Here is a 19,479-nt window from a genome sequence, read left to right on the forward strand (position 1 = left end):
ATAAACATTAGAAGATTGTAAAACTAACAACAGGAAATGACGACAGGCAGGATGTGCCTTGGACCCGCCCCCGTCGACGCTAAGCCAATGGGAGAAGACTTCAGATGATAAATATGTGACACAAGCAGGAAGTTGCGCTCTTTTCTCATCCCATGCCAGTGGACGGAAGAGCACAGCTGTGACATTTTGCAATTTGATTGTATCATTGTTTTATTAAACGCTGTTAACTTGTAAATAAGCTTCCTGGAATCTTTTCAGCTAATCCTAAGAACTAAAATACCCTACACTTCCCAACAAATGTTTGGTTCACTTTCCTCTCGCAGCGTCCACACGGCGGCGTGCGTTGAAGCTTGCCGGTGAGCTTGTCTGAAACTCGACCAACAACCAATCACATGAATCTCCCGCCCTGGACACACAAGCACGCGGTTTGATTGGCTAGAGCTTGTACTGGCATATGATTTGATTGGCTTCCGCCGAAGCTTCAAAAGTTGAACATTGCTCAACTTTTGAAGCGAGCAACGCGAGCAAAGCGAAGCAACGCTCCCACAATGCAGTCCGGCAAAGCGTGACGTCACCCCATTCAAAGTGAATGGGCAGAAGCATTGAAGCTTCAACCCATGCCGCCGTGTGGACGCTGCGTTAAGGCCACTGTACTGCTCTGCACTAAATAACATAAACAGTAAGTTAATAACTTAAAACAGATAAACATTGTGGATTATTTAGTAGATAAAAACACAGAGAGATAAAAGACAGTTTATATTCTACTTGCATTATTCCGGTGGACACAAGCATGACCTCAATGTAAATGTTTTGTTTGCTAAGGGGAGTTTATATAGCAAATACAGTGCTGATATCTCAATACGATTCTGATGCCCCAATGTGGCCATATCTGTTTTTGAATGCATGGCTTGTGCTAACGTATATTTGCAAGTTTGCTAACATAAGCTAAAATTAGCCAACATACAGTAGGTTATTGTTTACCAGACACAGGCTGTAGCAGCACACCCCCTGGGTTTGTTATATAATATAATCCTATAGTCCTGTAAAGTAACAATCTATATTCCATTCACTCTTAATCTTTGTATTTCTCACTTCAACAACACATTTTTGGGTCAGACAGATGTTGAGAACAAGAATGTAGACACTAAAGAGATAAAGAAAGGAGACCAGAGTCATCCAGTATTGCCTGAAGACACAACTTTATTAATAAAACAGCAAGCAAAGAATGTAAAATACAACGCCCAGGAAACAGAGAAAGGCATGTATAAAATCCCAAACAAACCATTAAAGTGGAGATGGGCAGCTGAAGCCTTGCCAACGGCTGTAAACAGTGACAGAGTAGAAGGAAGAACAATGAAAGGGAAAGAATGAGCAGCCGTAAATGAGGCGGCGTGACGAGTGTGTGCTGAGGTTGTCGTTTACACCAACACAATAAAGACATTCACAAGTGTCCGGTAGAGCGCAGGGACTGGGGAAAAGGAGATGGACTGGTTTTAAGTGATGCCTCGGGTTAAAGAGTCTGATATTGATGCTGTCAAGTTGCAGAATACAAAACATAGTGTAATGCTGGTTATGGGCTAATACTCTGCTCTTCTCTCCTGCAACCAAAACCTGACATTTGTGAAAACAGAGAGAAAGAGGACACTATTCAACCCCTCAGTGGGATACAGTATGTAGCATAGTTCACACAGGAATAGGATTTTCCGATTACCAAACTTTCCACAGCCCCAAATAAACAATATTAGTTATTCACTTTATGAGTGTTGGGTGTATCATATCTGATGCCCAAAAGATGTACTGACATTGATCTGCCAGGCTTCCTTTGGAGGTGGTGTGAGATGTTTAATGTAAACCAAGGTATATTAAAATAGTGGTACCTCAGCCAAGGAGGTTATGTTTATTGTTGGTTTGTTTGTCTGGTTGTCAGTTGGGAAAACATTCAGATTACATTTTCATAAATAGATCTGAATCATGGTGCAGAAACGACCTTGCCGGAGGTCTGCGCTCTCCAAGTACACTTCTAGTTTATTGAATGTTATCCTGCTTATGTTGCCTTGAGTTTTATGTTCAGCTTTCTATCGTTCCTTCACAGGCTTTCCTTTACTTCTTCGTTCATGTATGTGGGTATACGTAGTTCTAAGACTCTCTGGATATGTATTTTTTTATACTGTGCAAACAAATTAAATAAAAAAAGAAACAAATCATTTTTTAGAATCCATCCACACTGACCTTAAATATTAAGGTGAGGGTGTAAAACATGTCTTTATACCTTGGAGACATTAGGCTAAATATTATTTTCCGTGTTTGGCACAGCTGCATCTCCAACCAGGCAGCAACTGCTCATCTGAACCACCGTTCATGATCTTAAGGGAAAAACGTGCAACAGTTTGTATTTGAAAAGAATCATGTTTGTACCCAAAATGGCAGTTTAAATCACCAGCAAAGTATTGAAGAGTGAAGTGTTCGACTTAAGACATTCATTGTATAACTTGTATGTAACTCGATTAGGCAATCTTATTATTCATAATCTTTTGTTTTAGAAAAAATTATATTCCCATTTGTGAATTCTTTCTTGCTTTCAGCCCATTAAATTCAGTGGTATATCCTACCATTGTATTTTTTATCAACCACTGAGAGGCGCCAATGCTACATAACTTGGTTTTAAAGATCAGACGAATCCTTGAATTCAACATCTAAATCAGCATAAATAGCTGAGCTTAACTGAGCACTGACATGACTGAACTCTCTGACACACACTCGCAATCATCCATACACACGTAAAGTTCAGAAATAACTGACAATGAAGGCTGAAAAACCCTCCAGCACTTTTGAGGGGGAAAAAAACATGGATCATCTAACACAAAAATCTCCCAGCTGTGTGACACTGAGCTGCTGAACCGATTGCTAGGCGTGATAGGCTTCTTTTTTATATGTTTGGCTTCATTTCTTACAGTTACCTTCCATTCTTCTACCTGACTTGGAGCAACTTTTGCATCAAGAAAACTGCTAATGCACTCAGTTTCAGGGTTAGACTGATATGTGGGATTAACAGATTAAAGTGTTGTCTGTTGTCTGCCGTTGATTAAAGTCAAAATATGTTCACCATATTTGTACCTGGTGGCCGTAGATAGGTCATATTCAGCCATTGTGGGTGTTAGTTCCATACTTACAAGTATTGTATTCTGGTTTCCTCACCAATGAATAGGTGTTTATGTGTGGCCTGACCTATAAAGCAGCTGAGCTCTAATACAATGGTTTCATTAGCCTTTGGAGGGGTTTACTGTCTCAAGATGATGTAAATATTTCAGAGGGTTTGTCCACATGACAACCAGAAACATCGGAGAGAATCCCTGAGTCTACCTATAGATATTTGTGGCTGATCAACATTGCAAATAAGTAGTCCAAATGATGTCTGTTCTCTAACAGGCAGTCAGACCTCTATTGTTGTCTCCAGAGGGTGAACTAGGGCAGCCTAAAGCCCTCCACTGATGGCACGCAAGCTACATAAACTCATAAAGTTGTTAAGGCTCACGAGTTGTTTGTTCCAGTATTCTGGAAATCTGGAATGTTGATCTACTGCTTTTAAAACATTGAAAAAATTGCCATTTAAAAGAAATTCTTAGACATGTTTACATGAATTCATCATTTTACTATTTAATTATAATTATTTGCTTTAAAGTGTAGTTGAATTCATAGACCTGCATGCCTCCTATTTACAAAAAATAAGAATTTCACAACGTAATTCCCCAACGAGTAGCAGACCCTTAGCACTTACGCAAAATACGTGATGATGTCCTTCTGATCAGCACAATAATCAAATTGGTTTCCGTCTACATGCTGGTGTTCTTACAGACTAACTGAGGTCTTTATCCCCATTTGAACCACTTTCGTATCTCCCTATGAAACCAGACACTTTTTCCTGCCTTTCAAAGTTGCAAATACTTTTACCTTTTATATGTAAGTGGGAAACAAATCCCTTTTTTTTTTTTTTAGCGTACCCAGTTCTTTATGGACTGGTGAAAAATAGATAACTATCACAGCAAGACTAGCATTGCACGAGAACATTGAATGGCAGTACTGGCATATTGCCGTTTCCATGTAATTCAGTCACAAATATCTGCATGTAGCTTGAATTCCTTTTATGAACTATGTTGGAGAATTTGAATAGAAATGTTGACCAATACTTGAGGTTGAAAGTATTGGCATCTGCCTTCAAAAACCTATATCGGTCGAACCCTGGTTAATATGTACACATATACACAGGAGGTAGGGGTTGAGGGAGGTTTGGTTTAACTATTGATGGAGAAATGTCAACTAAGTTCTTTTGACCAGTCCACAAGGGTGTGATTTTTCGAGACTTACTCACTGAGACAGATTGCATTAAGGGAAAAGTCTTGTAATGTAATCCTGCTGTCACACTGTACCCTTAAATCTCTCACTTTACGGAGATATAGGATCGTGGGTTTGGTCGATTGCACTGGAGTAGATCAGTGGGGTGGAGGGTCAGGTGCTGCTCACATGCAGAAGTCAAAGGTCAGGTCGGACTTGCCCATCTTCTGTCTGTACACCGTGTCAAACTTCTCATTCATAGACACTGTGAATACGTCTTTCCACAGACCTGCACGACCTGCAGGCAGGAGACACAGAGAGAGGACAGAGGTTTATATATTAGTAAGACGTGGGGCGTTCATGGGGCATTCAAATGTTTTTTTTAAATGTTAATATCAACTTTATGAATGAAGCTCAAACTATTCGATATAGCCCTTAATGGAAGAATAACCTTCCTAGATGCCCTTAATACTAATACCTGTGGTAGCGGGACATTACGGAGCTCACGCCGTAGAAAAAATGGAAAGCTGCGTTGCGGCAAGACTGAAACATTTGAATCGATTCTTGGAATTTCTGAATCGATTCTGAATCGGCAGAGATAGAATCGCAATTCTTAAGCGAATCGATTTTTTTGCGCACCCCTAATGCTGCTTATAATAAACATATTAAGAAACATGTGTGAGTTGTCTGACTGAACTAAGTTTCCACCAATACTTCTTCTTAACCGTTGATGCACTTAAATAAACATTTTGGCAAAGCCCTTCAATTTAAAGCAAATCTAGATGCGTTTTAGATGACCTATGACATATTATATATAATGAGTTGTATTTTAACTACTTTCAACATTCAGTGGATGGATTGAGTCCATTCCTAATTTCCTGTTCCATTGCCATAAGTAAATCAAAATAAGGGGGCAGGGCTTTTAGTTTTGCTTCATTACCAGCACAGTCTTCCTGAAGCCATCCTCAGAAGTTATGGGGACATGATTCTTCATGATGAATTATGCAAAACCCACGTGATTTCTGATGATTCATCAGACACTTTCAGCTGCAGAGTGAACGCAGCCCGCCGTGGCTCTGACTCACCTGCTGAGGTGTGTGTGTGTGTGTGACAGATCAGACTGACACCTGGCAGCTGTGTGTTCAGCCTACAGAACACCAGACACCAGATTTCCATGCACTAAAAGAAAAGGAATTAGATGGGAAAACTGAAATAAAACAAAACAACAAATGACAGAAATCATAAGCAAAAATCTAAATAGGAATGGTAACATAAAATAAAATGACTATTTATGAAAATTAGGGAACAAACATAAAGATGCCTTCATGGAAGTCAAAGATGGTTAAATGAAAGTGGATTGGACCTACAGGTTGAAATTACATTACAGTCTAAAGCTGAATTGCAATATGTGGTGTAAGTGCACACTGTGTCCACAAGGTGATGCTATAATCATCTCAACTGAGCATAAGAAAGCCCTTGTATCAATGTACACAACTTGAAGATCCCATGACCTACTTAGATAATTATGTTCAATATTCAATACGTTATAAAAAGGACTTAACCCTTGTGCCCTCCTCGAATTTTCAATCTTTCGACCCCTTCGTGGCAAAAATGTACACGCCCATAATAACTGCTATTAAATCATCATACATCAACATTTCTTTCTACTTTTTCATGAATCACTTAAACAACTTATAACGTACTCAAAACTACCAAACATTCAATAATTTTCTGGATTTTAACCCTTTAAATGCCTGTTTAATTATTTGAATTATTTCATTATTTATGACAAAAAAACACAAAAAATGAATTTCTTTCAATATAATAATTAGTAGAGGGATGGAACTTTGGTGGTTATTAGAGTCTGGGATGTGTCAAAGATTAGCAACAAAATTGATTTGACTGCATTATTATTTTTTACGTAGTATCAGATACTACCTCTGGACACCTTCGTGGCAAAAATGTACACGCCCATAATAACTGCTATTAAATCATCATACATCAATATTTTTTTCTACTTTTTTTTTCATGAATCACATATACAACTTCTAACGTATTCAAAACTACCAAACATTCAATCATTGGCAGGATTTTAACCCTTTAAATGCCTGTTTAATCATTTGAATTATTTCATTTTTTATTACAAAAAAACACAAAAAATGAATTTCTTTCAATATAATAATTAGTAGAGGGATGGAACTTTGGTGGTTATTAGAGTCTTGGATGTGTCAAAGATTAGCAACAAAATTGATTTGACTGCATTATTATTTTTTACGTAGTATCAGATACTACCTCTGGACACCTTCGTGGCAAAAATGTACACGCCCATAATAACTTCTATTAAATCATCATACATCAATATTTTTTTCAACTTCTTTTTCATGAATCACATAAACAACTTCTAACGTACTCAAAACTACCATTTTCGGTTTCGATTTTAACCCTTTAAACGCCTGTTTCATTATTTTCATTATTTCATTTATCTCAAAAATGCCTCATTGACTTCCATTCAGACCACATTTGTTGATCTCACTGCCAATGCAGTATAAAACCATGCATTTTGTAATGTCAGCATTTCATTTAGAAGAAAAGTAGTGATATTTGATATTTCTACTCTATTCCAACAGATTCCACCATTTTCCCACTGTAGGCCGATGCATTACATTCTTACATTTTTGCCAGTTATATTATGGAGCCGTGTGACTACCAGGGGGCCCCGAGAGTGGTGTGTGTGTGTATGTATATGTATGTGTGTGCGTGTGCGTGTGCGTGTGCGTGTGCGTGTGCGTGTGCGTGTGTGTGTGTGTGTGTGTGTGTGTGTATATGTGCGTGTGTGTGTGTGTGTCATTTCCAGCAGCAGACTAGCAGGTCCTGCAGCATGTGACCTGGTGCTCTCAGGTGATAGAACAACATTTTTTTAGGCCTGTGCACAACCAGCACACACCTCTCCTCCCTCTCCGTGTGTGTGTGTGTGTGTGAGAATCTGTAAGCATGCACAGATCATTTCATGGGAACAAAAGGCCATCTTTTGAGGGATGTGTTTGATGTGTCTTTGAAGAGCTGCTTGATTACTCAAAAACAACTTTTAGTGTGTTTATGCACCTGGCTGCCAAAGATAAACATGCAGTTTGACCAAGGGCTTATTTCATTAGTGAGCAGAGAAGGAGAAAGACCTGGAGCAAAGAGAAGGAACTCAAATGAAGAAGCTTTTCAGTGCAGAAGAGACTTCAGAAATAATCTTGCAGCCTTCTTCTGCCAGCGAGCTGCAGGACTCATCTGAAGAAGACACAAGGTTCGAGGGGGGTCTGACACTGAATGCTCTCTGGAGTCCAGCATTTCTTTGAGTTCCTCTGACCCTTCATCTGAAAGTGGAGAGGACACTGAGGGTCCGGCCCACAGTGAGGGGACAGAGAAGAACGGAGGTCGTTCTCCCAGGAGCTGGGGAAAACCAGGGTGTCCTCACAGATTGTGAGAAGAAAGCCCCCCGTGGTGGTGGATGGTGGGCCGGACCCTCAGTGTCCTCTCCACTTTCAGATGAAGGGTCAGAGGAACTCAAAGAAATGCTGGACTCCAGAGAGCATTCAGTGTCAGACCCCAGCTCGAACCTTGTGTCTTCTTCAGATGAGTCCTGCAGCTCGCTGGCAGAAGAAGGCTGCAAGATTATTTCTGAAGTCTCTTCTGCACTGAAAAGCTTCTTCATTTGAGTTCCTTCTCTTTGCTCCAGGTCTTTCTCCTTCTCTGCTCACTAATGAAATAAGCCCTTGGTCAAACTGCATGTTTATCTTTGGCAGCCAGGTGCATAAACACACTAACAGTTGTTTTTTGTTTTTGAGTAATCAAGCAGCTCTTCAAAGACACATCAAACACATCCCTCAAAAGATGGCCTTTTGTTCCCATGAAATGATCTGTGCATGCTTACAGATTCTCACACACACACACACACACACACACACGGAGAGGGAGGAGAGGTGTGTGCTGGTTGTGCACAGGCCTAAAAAATGGTTGTTCTATCACCTGAGAGCACCAGGTCACATGCTGCAGGACCTGCTAGTCTGCTGCTGGAAATGACACACACACACACACACGCACATATACACACACACACATACGCACACGCACACGCACACGCACACACATACATATACATACATACACACACACACACACACACACCACTCTCGGGGCCCCCTGGTAGTCACACGGCTCCATAATATAACTGGCAAAAATGTAAGAATGTAATGCATCGGCCTACAGTGGGAAAATGGTTTAATCTGGTGGAATAGAGTAGAAATATCAAATATCACTACTTTTCTTCTAAATGAAATGCTGACATTACAAAATGCATGGTTTTATACTGCAATGGCAGTGAGATCAACAAATGTGGTCTGAATGGAAGTCAATGAGGCATTTTTGAGATAAATGAAATAATTAAAATAATGAAACAGGCATTTAATGGGTTAAAATCCTGCCAATGATTGAATGTTTGGTAGTTTTGAGTACGTTAGAAGTTGTATATGTGATTCATGAAAAAAAAAGTAGAAAAAGATATTGATGTATGATGATTTAATAGAAGTTGTTTGGGGCGTGTACATTTTTGCCACGAAGGTGTCCAGAGGTAGTATCTGACACTACGTAAAAATTAATAATGCAGTCAAATCAATTTTGTTGCTAATCTTTGACACATCCCAGACTCTAATAACCACCAAAGTTCCATCCCTCTACTAATTATTATATTGAAAGAAATTCATTTTTTGTGTTTTTTTTTAAGAGAAATTAAATAATTCAAATAATGAAACAGGCATTTAAAGGGTTAAAATCCTGAAAATTATTGAATGTTTGGTAGTTTTGAGCACGTTAGAAGCTGTTCAAGTGATTCATGGAAAAAAAGGTTTAATAAAATATTGATGTATGATGAATTAATAGCAGTTTTTATGAGCGTGTACATTTTTGCCACGAAGGGGTCCAGAGGGTGCAAAATGCATCACGAGAGTATACAAAACATGTAAGAGTAAACGACATTGGATTTCAAAAATTTGACTCAAAAGAAGACTTCTTGCAAAAATCCATGCCAAAAGCTGTAACACAGCTGAAATGATCACCAAATCAAAAAAAAAAGTCAGGAAAAATGTACAAAGATGCCCGAGGAGGGCACAAGGGTTAAACACAACATGTATAAAGAATGGTTTGGGATTTAGTTGGATATTATTTTAATTTCATCATAGATATTTGAGTGTCCTTTTTCATTTCATAGTAACATTTTTCCCAGTAGTTCAAGTTTATTATTTCACTTCTCATGACAGTGGTGTGTAGGAATTGTTTTCGCATTAGCTAACGAGCTAACTGGCTAAATCTGATCGCAAAATGCAGTATTGATGATTTACGTGAAATTCGGATAACGCAACTCTATCAGCAACCTTATGGATTATGGGACAACAACTGTAATATCATAAACTGAAGGACCTGAATGTCAGATGCAATGAAAGTGTAATACAAATGGTTTGAAGATACATTTGGTGGATCTAATGCTTCTCCTTTGAGGCCTAAATAAAAAGCCCTTTTACCAAGACCTCAGAGACAGAACATCCAAACAGTTTTCCTCTCCCACTCACCCCTGCAGATGGACAACGCCTCGGAGTTGCTGCACTGCTCGATGAGCTGGTTGCAGCTCTCCACCATGCCCTCCAGCTGAGCCTTGTCACAGGAAACACCCAGGAACTGAGCTAACTGTTGCACCAGCGTGCCCAGATCCTGGAGAGGAGAGGAGAGGAGAGGAGAGGAGAGGAGAGGTTAGGACATGAGAGGAGAGGAGAGGAGAGGAGAGGAGAGGAGAGGAGAGGAGAGGAGAGGAGAGGTTAGGACATGAGAGGAGAGGAGAGGAGAGGAGAGGAGAGGAGAGGAGAGGAGAGGAGAGGAGAGGAGAGGAGAAGAGAGGAGAAGAGAAGAGAAGAGAAGTTAGGACATGAGAGGTGAGGTTAGGACATGAGAGGAGAGGAGAGGAGAAGAGAAGTTAGGACATGAGAGGTGAGGTTAGGACATGAGAGGAGAGGTTGGTGGTTCCAAATCTAATAAAGTACATTTACTCAAGTACTACCTTTTTAAGTACAATTTTTTTCTGCTATTTTATACTTCTATTTCACTAAACTTTGGAAGCTAAAATTGCAATTACTCTACAAAATGTATCTGACAGCTTTAGTTACTTTATCAGATTCTTAGTTACTACAATAAACTATGATTTATTATTATTTAGGTAGGTTAAGATATCCAGCAGCAGTTTATAAATTCTTTAGAATCAGCTTCTCCTATCTGTGATAGACAGATTCATGTGTCAATAATCATAATACAGTCCTTTTTTAAATAAATCATTCTGATATACGCCATAACCAGTACTTTCACTTTTGGTGCTTTAAGTATATTTGAATGGCCATCCTTTGTGTTACTTAAGTAAAGGGGAAAAAGGGAAACGGCCTCTGTCTTAAATTCTCAAATAACACCAAGGCAGTGATTCTGTTTCCTCAAATAACCTCCATCCCACAACTGTGGAGAACACACAGTTCCTCTAAGCATACACAATCTATGTAGCATAAAGGTGAGGAACACAGACTGTAGATGAGCCAAAAGGACAAAATGTACTGCTCTGTAAGGACAATACGTCATCGAGTCACGGTTGAACCTAATCTATATGATTACTTTACAGCCCTGGGTTGTATAGGCCTGCACATTCATGTGTTTGTTCAAGGCAGGTTCAGAGGTCACTGAAGCGGTTTCACAAGTTATGGTACACTTTCCTTCTCTATATAATGAGTTGTCATGAAAGACTATGTGGAAACTCAATTTACAAAACTACCAAAAGATGGCTGAGGTTAGGAATTTAAGTTATTACCCTAAAAGCAGTTTTAAATCACTTGCATTCTGCTTTCAGTTCTTATCAATCTAAAGCCTATCTGCAAAACAAAGGACATGTTTGAGTCTGTTCCTTCGTAAAAGTGATAACCCAGATAATGTACAAAGGGACCTTTGGTAAAGCAAAGGGCAAATATTGATTTGGCGTAGTTTGTTACTTTTCTTTGAGTTTAACACAAGAACGTGTCCCTACAAAGATAGATAGTGTCTGCCATGTTGTGTGAAAATAAGTAAGGTTCTTGAAAAATGATCTGGACAGGGTTTGAATTGGGTAAAAAAAATTGTTGATTCTGGTATGATAATGAAAAATATAAATGTTCTTTACATTGTACAGATTGTGAGATAAATAAGAGATACCAGGTTTGAGTGTTTTCCACAAACACGTAGTTTTTTTTGATGGGTTTAATATTTTTAATACAACTCAGATTAAACAGTGACAGGATTTTGACGAATATAGGATTTTGCATATAGGGCTAAAGCTTGCCATTTGTTTTTCATACTGTAGGGTATTTTATTCTCTGTTTATCTCTCTGCCAAAGAGCATGCATGTTCGGTAAGTCCCTTTAATGTCTAAATATAGGTTAAATGTAACTTCCCCCACAAGAGCTGCACAGTACAGCAGCTCCACTCCAATTGTTTACTGACCCACTTTCTATATTAATTACTCTTTACATTCAGTGGAATCAAATCCTTACAAAGGCCACAATACTGATGGTCTCTATTATTAGCATCAAGACAAGATGTTGGTATCGATTTCAATTTGCAGTCCGAGTAGTATTGACCATCGACCGTATATTTCAAGTATTGACCAATCATGTTGTAAACAAAAGACCAACAGACATAAAAAACAACTCTTGGTCCGGACAGCCGTTAGCTAGACCTGATACCCCAAAATATTGCCCCCTTGCACACAGTCTTATTGTCCCCAGACCAAAAGCCGGTTTTGAGATTGACAGGGTAATGACTTTAAGTTAAATAATGTCAAAATAAGAGCTCACAGACAAACCCCAAAACAAGAATGAGGATGTTACCTTGTACATGTCTTCATACTTTAAGAAGAGGACATTGGAGTCCATGCGATGTTCCCAAAATTCCTGAACGTGATCAAACCAGGAACCGTATCCCACTGTGAGAAACGGAGAGACACATATACAGATGGATAAACTCCGTAGACAAACACTAAAGGAAATCACTGAGATGGTTCAGTCCTCTAGAACCCTGCATACTCACGCTTGTCATGCATGAAGCGGCGGCAGAACTCCTGGAAGGTTCCCCGGTAGCTCATGGTCCTGAGGCTGCGGTGGAACTGGTAGTAGGACACCACCAGGTCCTTAGGGTTACGAGCCATGTAGATCACCTGGAAGAGAAGAACCACGGTACTCACTACAGTCAGATACAAGATATCAGTCCCAGGTAATGCTGAGGTTGGAGAACAGTCCAATAAAATGTGGTTATTGGAGCTGATGGATTGTCATCTTTGGAAGACTGCACATGAGAGACTAGATTTAAATATATGTATTCTTTAACCTTTTGATTGAGTAAAAAATGTAATTGTTTTTCATATTATCCTGGTTAATTATTGTAATTATTTTCCAGAAACAGAAAGTGTAAAATATTTGTATTTTATACATATACACAATATTGTATTTATGTATTTCATTTTTTTAATTATTATTTTTGCCTTTTTATTTGATAGTACAAACAATGATAACAACATTGGGTTATACTTTTATTTTTGATCTATTTTATTATTTATTTGCAATTATTTTAATAATAGATTTTACTCTGGGATATTAAATTACTTTATATTGTATTATACACTCAAACGTATAACTGTCCAACTTTTCTTACTTGAATTGTATATTTATGAAACCATATGACACCAACATGTAGTATTGGTTACTAATGTTTTTGGAAAATACAACACTCTCTGACTTAGGGTATCGAACAAATAAAGCTTTCTGATTTCAATGTTTTGTTAACTTTTTCTCCCCTAATCTTCATGTATAGTACCGGGTCCTGAACTCATGTGAAGCTCCCAAATCTAAAAACTTCTAAATAAATGCAGTGAAAAATTTATTATTGCATATTTGCGGTCCATTATCGGAGGACTGACCTTGGCCTCTCCGTTGTGCATGGCTGTGGGGAGGAACCGATAGGGAAGATGGCTTTTAATCAGACGAGGAGAGGTCAGCTCCTGTGGAGACACAAAGAAAGGTATTGCTTTAATCTGTATTCTTTTATCCAGTCTTATTGGCTCAAAAGGTCAGATCCCAAGCTCTGTTTCTTGGAAAATGTCATACATTGTCTTATATAGTAGCAGTCAATGTTGAAGTTCTAGCTAGCCACGATGCTATCACTGTCTCTGTTCAGTAAGTGATGTTGATATTATTTAAGTATTGGGCCAATTGCTTCCCTCTGAAACAGGTTGAGGAATGTATTCCTTTGAAAGACATGTTGCTGATAAGATCATATAGTATCAGTGTTGTAAACAATTGGGGTTGTGATTAGTTGGATGTGTTTACATGTTAACAGCTTTTCATTCCAATGAAACATAAAATCCTGGGCAATGGCTGATGGTTGGTAAAGAGTTTGAAGACAATTGATGTGAGATGGAGAACTTGTGGATTAACACTAGCTTTTCAGAAGACAATATATATAAATGAACCAGGGCGTGTTAGCCTTGCTGTCTGGACAGACCAGCCTTGTGATTGCAAGCAAGATTAGCCTTGTTTTGATTGTGCTGGAGTTATTAAGACCAGAATCTTCTCTTTTTCATATCTTTGTTGTATACTCCTACACCCGGCAAAAGGCATACCCCAAAAAAGCCAAAGTCTAATTATGAATGCTATCCTGTTTTCGACTACATTACCTGTATAATGTCCAGGCCAGGTTGGGGGTACTCCAAGACAGGAAGCTGTTCATCGATGTTCATAAGGCCAATCTCATCTGGGTCTGCTCCCTGACTCACAAGATACACAATCTCCTGAAGTAGACTGGTGCCTACAGGGAGAGAAAAAAAAAGCCAGGGGATATTCAGGACTGAGACGTCAGAAAGAGTAAAAGCAAAATGGTCGTGCACAGGTTTAGCATTTAGTAAACTCGGGTCAAACTAACGGTTGGAATGTTAACTAAAAGAGTGGGTCAACAAAAGCTTTGGGATCACGGAAGGGACAAAAACCTACATATTGTTATTGTGTGTGAATAAAACATTTTGAAAATGTGAAAGGTAAATTAGCCATTTGTAATGCAGTCATGATAATATTTCAGGTGTTGTGTGTTGTCTCAAAAGACCTAAACAATACAATTTCATGCAGCTTTAATAATACAAAATATATATCTTAATTAATTTAGCAGAATCACAAATAATTGTTCTTATTCCACGCATTATTCAAATTCTACCATGTAAAATGCTGTTGCCTACACACTACCCACAATGCAACTAGACCACAACAACAAGTACTTATTTATTTTGCCCACTTTTCAGTTAGCTTGGTGATACAATGCTTAACTTTCTACCCCTACCCACAGTCACTTATCATCAAGAGTCTTTCTTATTCGGTTACAGTTTTCAAAATGTTCTTTTTTTTCCATTCCAATCTGAGTTTTGCAATCTGACATCCTATACACACTTTTGGATAACAGAAGTGTAAAAATGCAACAAAATGAAGGGTGGTGCCCCATGGGAACAAACAGTGCGTGGGGACTGTGTGAGGCCTCAGGCTGGCCACATGCTGTGAAACAAAATAAGCCATGCCATTAAGATTTCTGTCAGTTCCCTGAAAAAACTCCCTCGCTCTAAAAGAAGACTTTTATCACTCATTTGTACCAGTTATGATGTGTTTTGCATGCATGAAAGGGTGCTGATGTGTTTGACTCGTGAAAAACAGATTTAACATCAACGTTTTTAGAAACATTTTAAACCATGCGTTCTTTTTACAAAGAAGCAGCTTCTCATTTCTAGACAGTTACGCTAATGTCCTCTCCAGTGGATGATTAATCTAGAAGGAGGTAAACAAAGAAACAGAAAACGTAATTGTTTCATCGCTGATGTTGTGAGGTGCAGAATGAAGAAGAACTAGAGTTCCATGAGATTTGTTTTGTAGGTCTTTATCTTCGTTGCTAACTCTGCTTTTGCTTTTTCAAAACTTGAACATGTCAACCAAGAAAAACAACTTTAGAACTTTACTTTAAATGTAGTTTAAAGAGGCTCTATTATGCGTTTTGGTGTTTCCCATTTCCTGTACTGTGTTTATATTGGTGTATGTGCATGTCAATGGTCTGCAAAGGCTAAAATCCTAAAGTTCCCTTAATACCCCTTTCACACCAACGCAACTCCGGTTCAAGCTCCGTGCTAGAGCTTTTCAGGTTCGGAACCGGTACTTCGGTTTAGCTCCGGCTCTTTTCACACCGCTCAGAGACCGACTGGTGCTGCCGCTGCTGCGTCATGACGTCACAGTTTACGTCGCTGATTTTCTCCCCAACGGAGCTCACCTCACAACAACAACGGGCCGGGGACTGCGTTGCTTTTAATCATACGAAGCCAGATTAAATTAAATAACGACTTCTCCAACCTTATACTTTTCTCCAGAGTGCCGTGGTTCATTGTTTATTAATGTGTTTCAGCGGCATTTACCGACCGCTGCAGTGCTGGCCGGCTGCTCTTCCACGAGTGTATTCTCCCGTTAGCTCCGGGTTAGCTCACACGGCTCTAAAGTATTCACTGTCTGACTGTCACACAAGCAGCTGATACATATCCCCAGTTCCCCTTAAGTGAATGTTTGTCAGTCTGAATTGACGCTGTTTGGTGTCAGTCTGAATTGACGCTGTTTGGCATCACAACGCTGTTATGAAAGTTTCTCTGGTATAACATGGGTGATGTTAGCATAGCAACCGAAGCTAAACTGACTACTTGCTAAGCCGTTTTCTACAGGCACTTTTTACCGACGTATTTTTCATTATGATTCTACTTGTGATAGTCGGACATGACAACCTGTGCAGCCCATGTATTGATTCCATCCGATAGCTGCTATAATAACAAACAAAACGTCTGCCTGCTCTCCACAATGACCAATAACAGCAAACGGATGGTCAAAGTAAGGTACAAATAAACAGAATCACACGAAGCCTGGTTAGTGTTGCCTGACTTTATAAAGCGTGTTTTTTTTTTACAAGTGTGTGGTTGCGTTCTAGTCACTTTGCTCAGCACTACTGCTTGTTACAACTTTTATTTGCGGTACTCGCCTTAACTGTTAGCTCAGGTTAATCTCGCCCCCCTCCGACGTAAGCGTGACGTATGCGGTTCTTGCTTCTAGACGGACAACTTTTTGGTGCTCGAAACGAACCGGATTCCGGAGCTTAGAGGCTGCTCCGCTGCGGTGTGAACAGGAAAACCCGGTGCTTTTCAAGCACCAGCACCGAACCGGCCCCGAAACACCGTTGGTGTGAATGGGTACCCCATTGGGTTGAATGGGTACTGAATGGTATTGAATGGTATTGAATGGGTACCCCATTCACACCAACGGTGTTTCGGGGCCGGTTCGACGTAAGCGTGACGTATGCGGTATGGGGTATCATACCCCATTCACACCAACGGTGTTTCGGGGCCGGTTCGACGTAAGCGTGACGTATGCGCAGTGGCGTTTTTATATGTACAAAAGTGGTGGGGCACAAAAAACTTAGATGTCTATATATAAGCTTCTGCAGTGACGTGCAGTGAGGTTCATGGCTGGTGAGGCACTGGCACTGACTCTTCAGGTTTACAAATATTATATTTTGACCTAAACCAAAATATAATATTATTTTCAAAAGCTTTTTTTGTCTGATGCTTCGATTAATTTTAAACAGACAGTTCAACAAAAGGATACCCAAAAAATGTAATTTTATCATTTAAATATTGAATTGTTCTCTCTTAGTAAGATCCCATTTTCAATAAAATGGCGGTCTTACCTTGACTTGAAGATGAAGTCCATTTTCCTATCCTTCTGGACAAACATTTCTATTACTTTTTTGTAAAAGTCCTCCTTATCTTCTTGTAGTTTCAAAAGTCTATCATAAATCTAATCCATAGATTTATGATAAAAAAATTATAAAAGTAGGGTAGACATGTGGATGTTATCCGGCTAATCAAAACGTGCATTTATCTAACCGGTACGTTTCCCACAGATCTTATTTTGAGCTATTTTCTAAAATCCTCTGGAGAAATCTCATTGCTTTTTTGTGCTTACTTCCTGGTTTTAGGACGCGCCACTGCAGCTCTCTCGTCTCCTCTTCACACAGCACACTTTTCGCGGCACACGTACTTACAGCCAATCAGCTCTGAATGATTTGAGATGACGTATGGTGGGGATGGTAGCTCCGTGCCCCTCTGGTCATTATTTTGTTGCCACACACATTACATTACAAAATACTCTGAGCATGCGCAGTGTAGTTTTTACAGTCACGTTCACTTCACAGCGAGAGGAAAGGGCATAATCAGGTTTTGTCCCACATGGCTCTAAACAGCTCAATAGGCACACACTGTGACTGTAGACACACTAATTAGAAGAACACAGACTAAAACAGCAATGTACAGACGAATCAGATGATTAAACATGATCTTAAAATATATTTTATATATTTTTTTTTTTTTTTTTTTTGCATTTTTGTAATCATTATTTGTAATACTTTCTGCTGACACTAGGTGGGGCTGTGCCCCACCTGCCCCTAATGACCAGTCGCCACTGCGTATGTGGTATGGGGTATCATACCCCATTCACACCAACGGTGTTTCGGGGCCGGTTCGGTGCTGGTGCTTGAAAAGCACCGGGTTTTCCTGTTCACACCGCAGCGGAGCAGCCTCTAAGCTCCGGAATCCTGTTCGTTTCGAGCACCAAAAAGTTGTCCGTCTAGAAGCAAGAACCGCATACGTCACGCTTACGTCGGAGGGGGGCGAGATTAACCTGAGCTAACAGTTAAGGCGAGTACGGCAAATAAAAGTTGTAACAAGCAGTAGTGCTGAGCAAATTGACTAGAACGCAACCACACACTTGTTAAAAAAAAATACACTTTATAAAGTCAGGCAACACTAACCAGGCTTCGTGTGATTCTGTTTATTTGTACCTTACTTTGACCATCCGTTCGCTGTTATTGATCATTGTGGAGAGCAGGCAGACGTTTTGTTTGTTATTATAGCAGCTATCGGATGGAATCAATACATGGGCTGCACAGGTTGTCATGTCCGACTATCACAAGTAGAATCATAATGAAAAATACGTCGGTAAAAAGTGCCTGGAGAAAACGGCTTAGCAAGTAGTCAGTTTAGCTTCGGTTGCTATGCTAACATCACCCATGTTATACCAGAGAAACTTTCATAACAGCGTTGTGATGCCAAACAGCGTCAATTCAGACTGACACACATTCACTTAAAGGGAACTGGGGATATGTATCAGCTGCTTGTGTGACAGTCAGACAGTGAATACTTTAGAGCCGTGTGAGCTAACCCGGAGCTAACGGGAGAATACACTCGTGGAAGAGCAGCAGCACTGCAGCGGTCGGTAAATGCCGCTGAAACACATTAATAAACAATGAACCACGGCACTCTGGAGAAAAGTATAAGGTTGGAGAAGTCGTTATTTAATTTAATCTGGCTTCGTATGATTAAAAGCAACGCAGTCCCCGGCCCGTTGTTGTTGTGAGGTGAGCTCCGTTGGGGAGAAAATCAGCGACGTAAACTGTGACGTCATGACGCAGCAGCGGCAGCACCAGTCGGGCTCTGAGCGGTGTGAAAAGAGCCGGAGCTAAACCGAAGTACCGGTTCTGAACCTGAAAAGCTCTAGCACGGAGCTTGAACCGGAGTTGCGTTGGTGTGAAAGGGGTATGTGTGATGTCACACACATCTTCCCCCAAACATGGCGTGTCGTTCTGACCTGGTGCAAGACTGGAATGAATTGTAGTAAAAAAATCTTGAGTAAGTGATGAAAGAGGAAGTGTCCAATGATATCAGGGGTGAAAAATGAGAACTGTGCTGTACACTCAGCATATACAGTTACTTCCTTTCTCAACTAACTTTCTGTTTCAAAACCTTCAAACCTTATTGAGTAACAGGGTCGGCTCTAGAACAAATCGAACACACTGCCAGGGCCGTCCCTGGCCAACTGGAGGCCCCACGCAAAGTTATATGATGAGGCCCTCTGTTTCGCGAGCGTCGACGGGGGGGGCGGTGCTAGTGGAGCCTCGCAGCAGCGATACCACACTAATTGCGCCGCATAA

The 19,479-nt window shown here is 40.0% G+C and overlaps 1 protein-coding gene across 1 annotated transcript in view; it reads right to left on the reverse strand.

The window, feature by feature from the left end:
- Positions 1 to 1,180: 1,180 nt before the first annotated feature.
- sult4a1 (sulfotransferase family 4A, member 1) overlaps positions 1,181 to 19,479 on the reverse strand; it is a 38,319-nt gene continuing 20,020 nt past the window's right edge. Inside the window, exons 2-7 of the mRNA XM_034131241.1 lie at positions 14,102 to 14,232; positions 13,346 to 13,426; positions 12,460 to 12,586; positions 12,261 to 12,355; positions 9,939 to 10,077; positions 1,181 to 4,627 (exon numbers count right to left, since the gene is read on the reverse strand). Of these exons, the coding sequence (XP_033987132.1) occupies positions 4,515 to 4,627; positions 9,939 to 10,077; positions 12,261 to 12,355; positions 12,460 to 12,586; positions 13,346 to 13,426; positions 14,102 to 14,232 (686 nt within the window). The 3' untranslated portion in view covers positions 1,181 to 4,514. The remainder of the gene's footprint in view (positions 4,628 to 9,938; positions 10,078 to 12,260; positions 12,356 to 12,459; positions 12,587 to 13,345; positions 13,427 to 14,101; positions 14,233 to 19,479) is intronic.

The sequence above is a fragment of the Trematomus bernacchii genome, unplaced genomic scaffold (genome assembly GCF_902827165.1).
Source record: "Trematomus bernacchii unplaced genomic scaffold, fTreBer1.1, whole genome shotgun sequence".
Classification (NCBI taxonomy): Eukaryota; Metazoa; Chordata; class Actinopteri; order Perciformes; family Nototheniidae; genus Trematomus; species Trematomus bernacchii.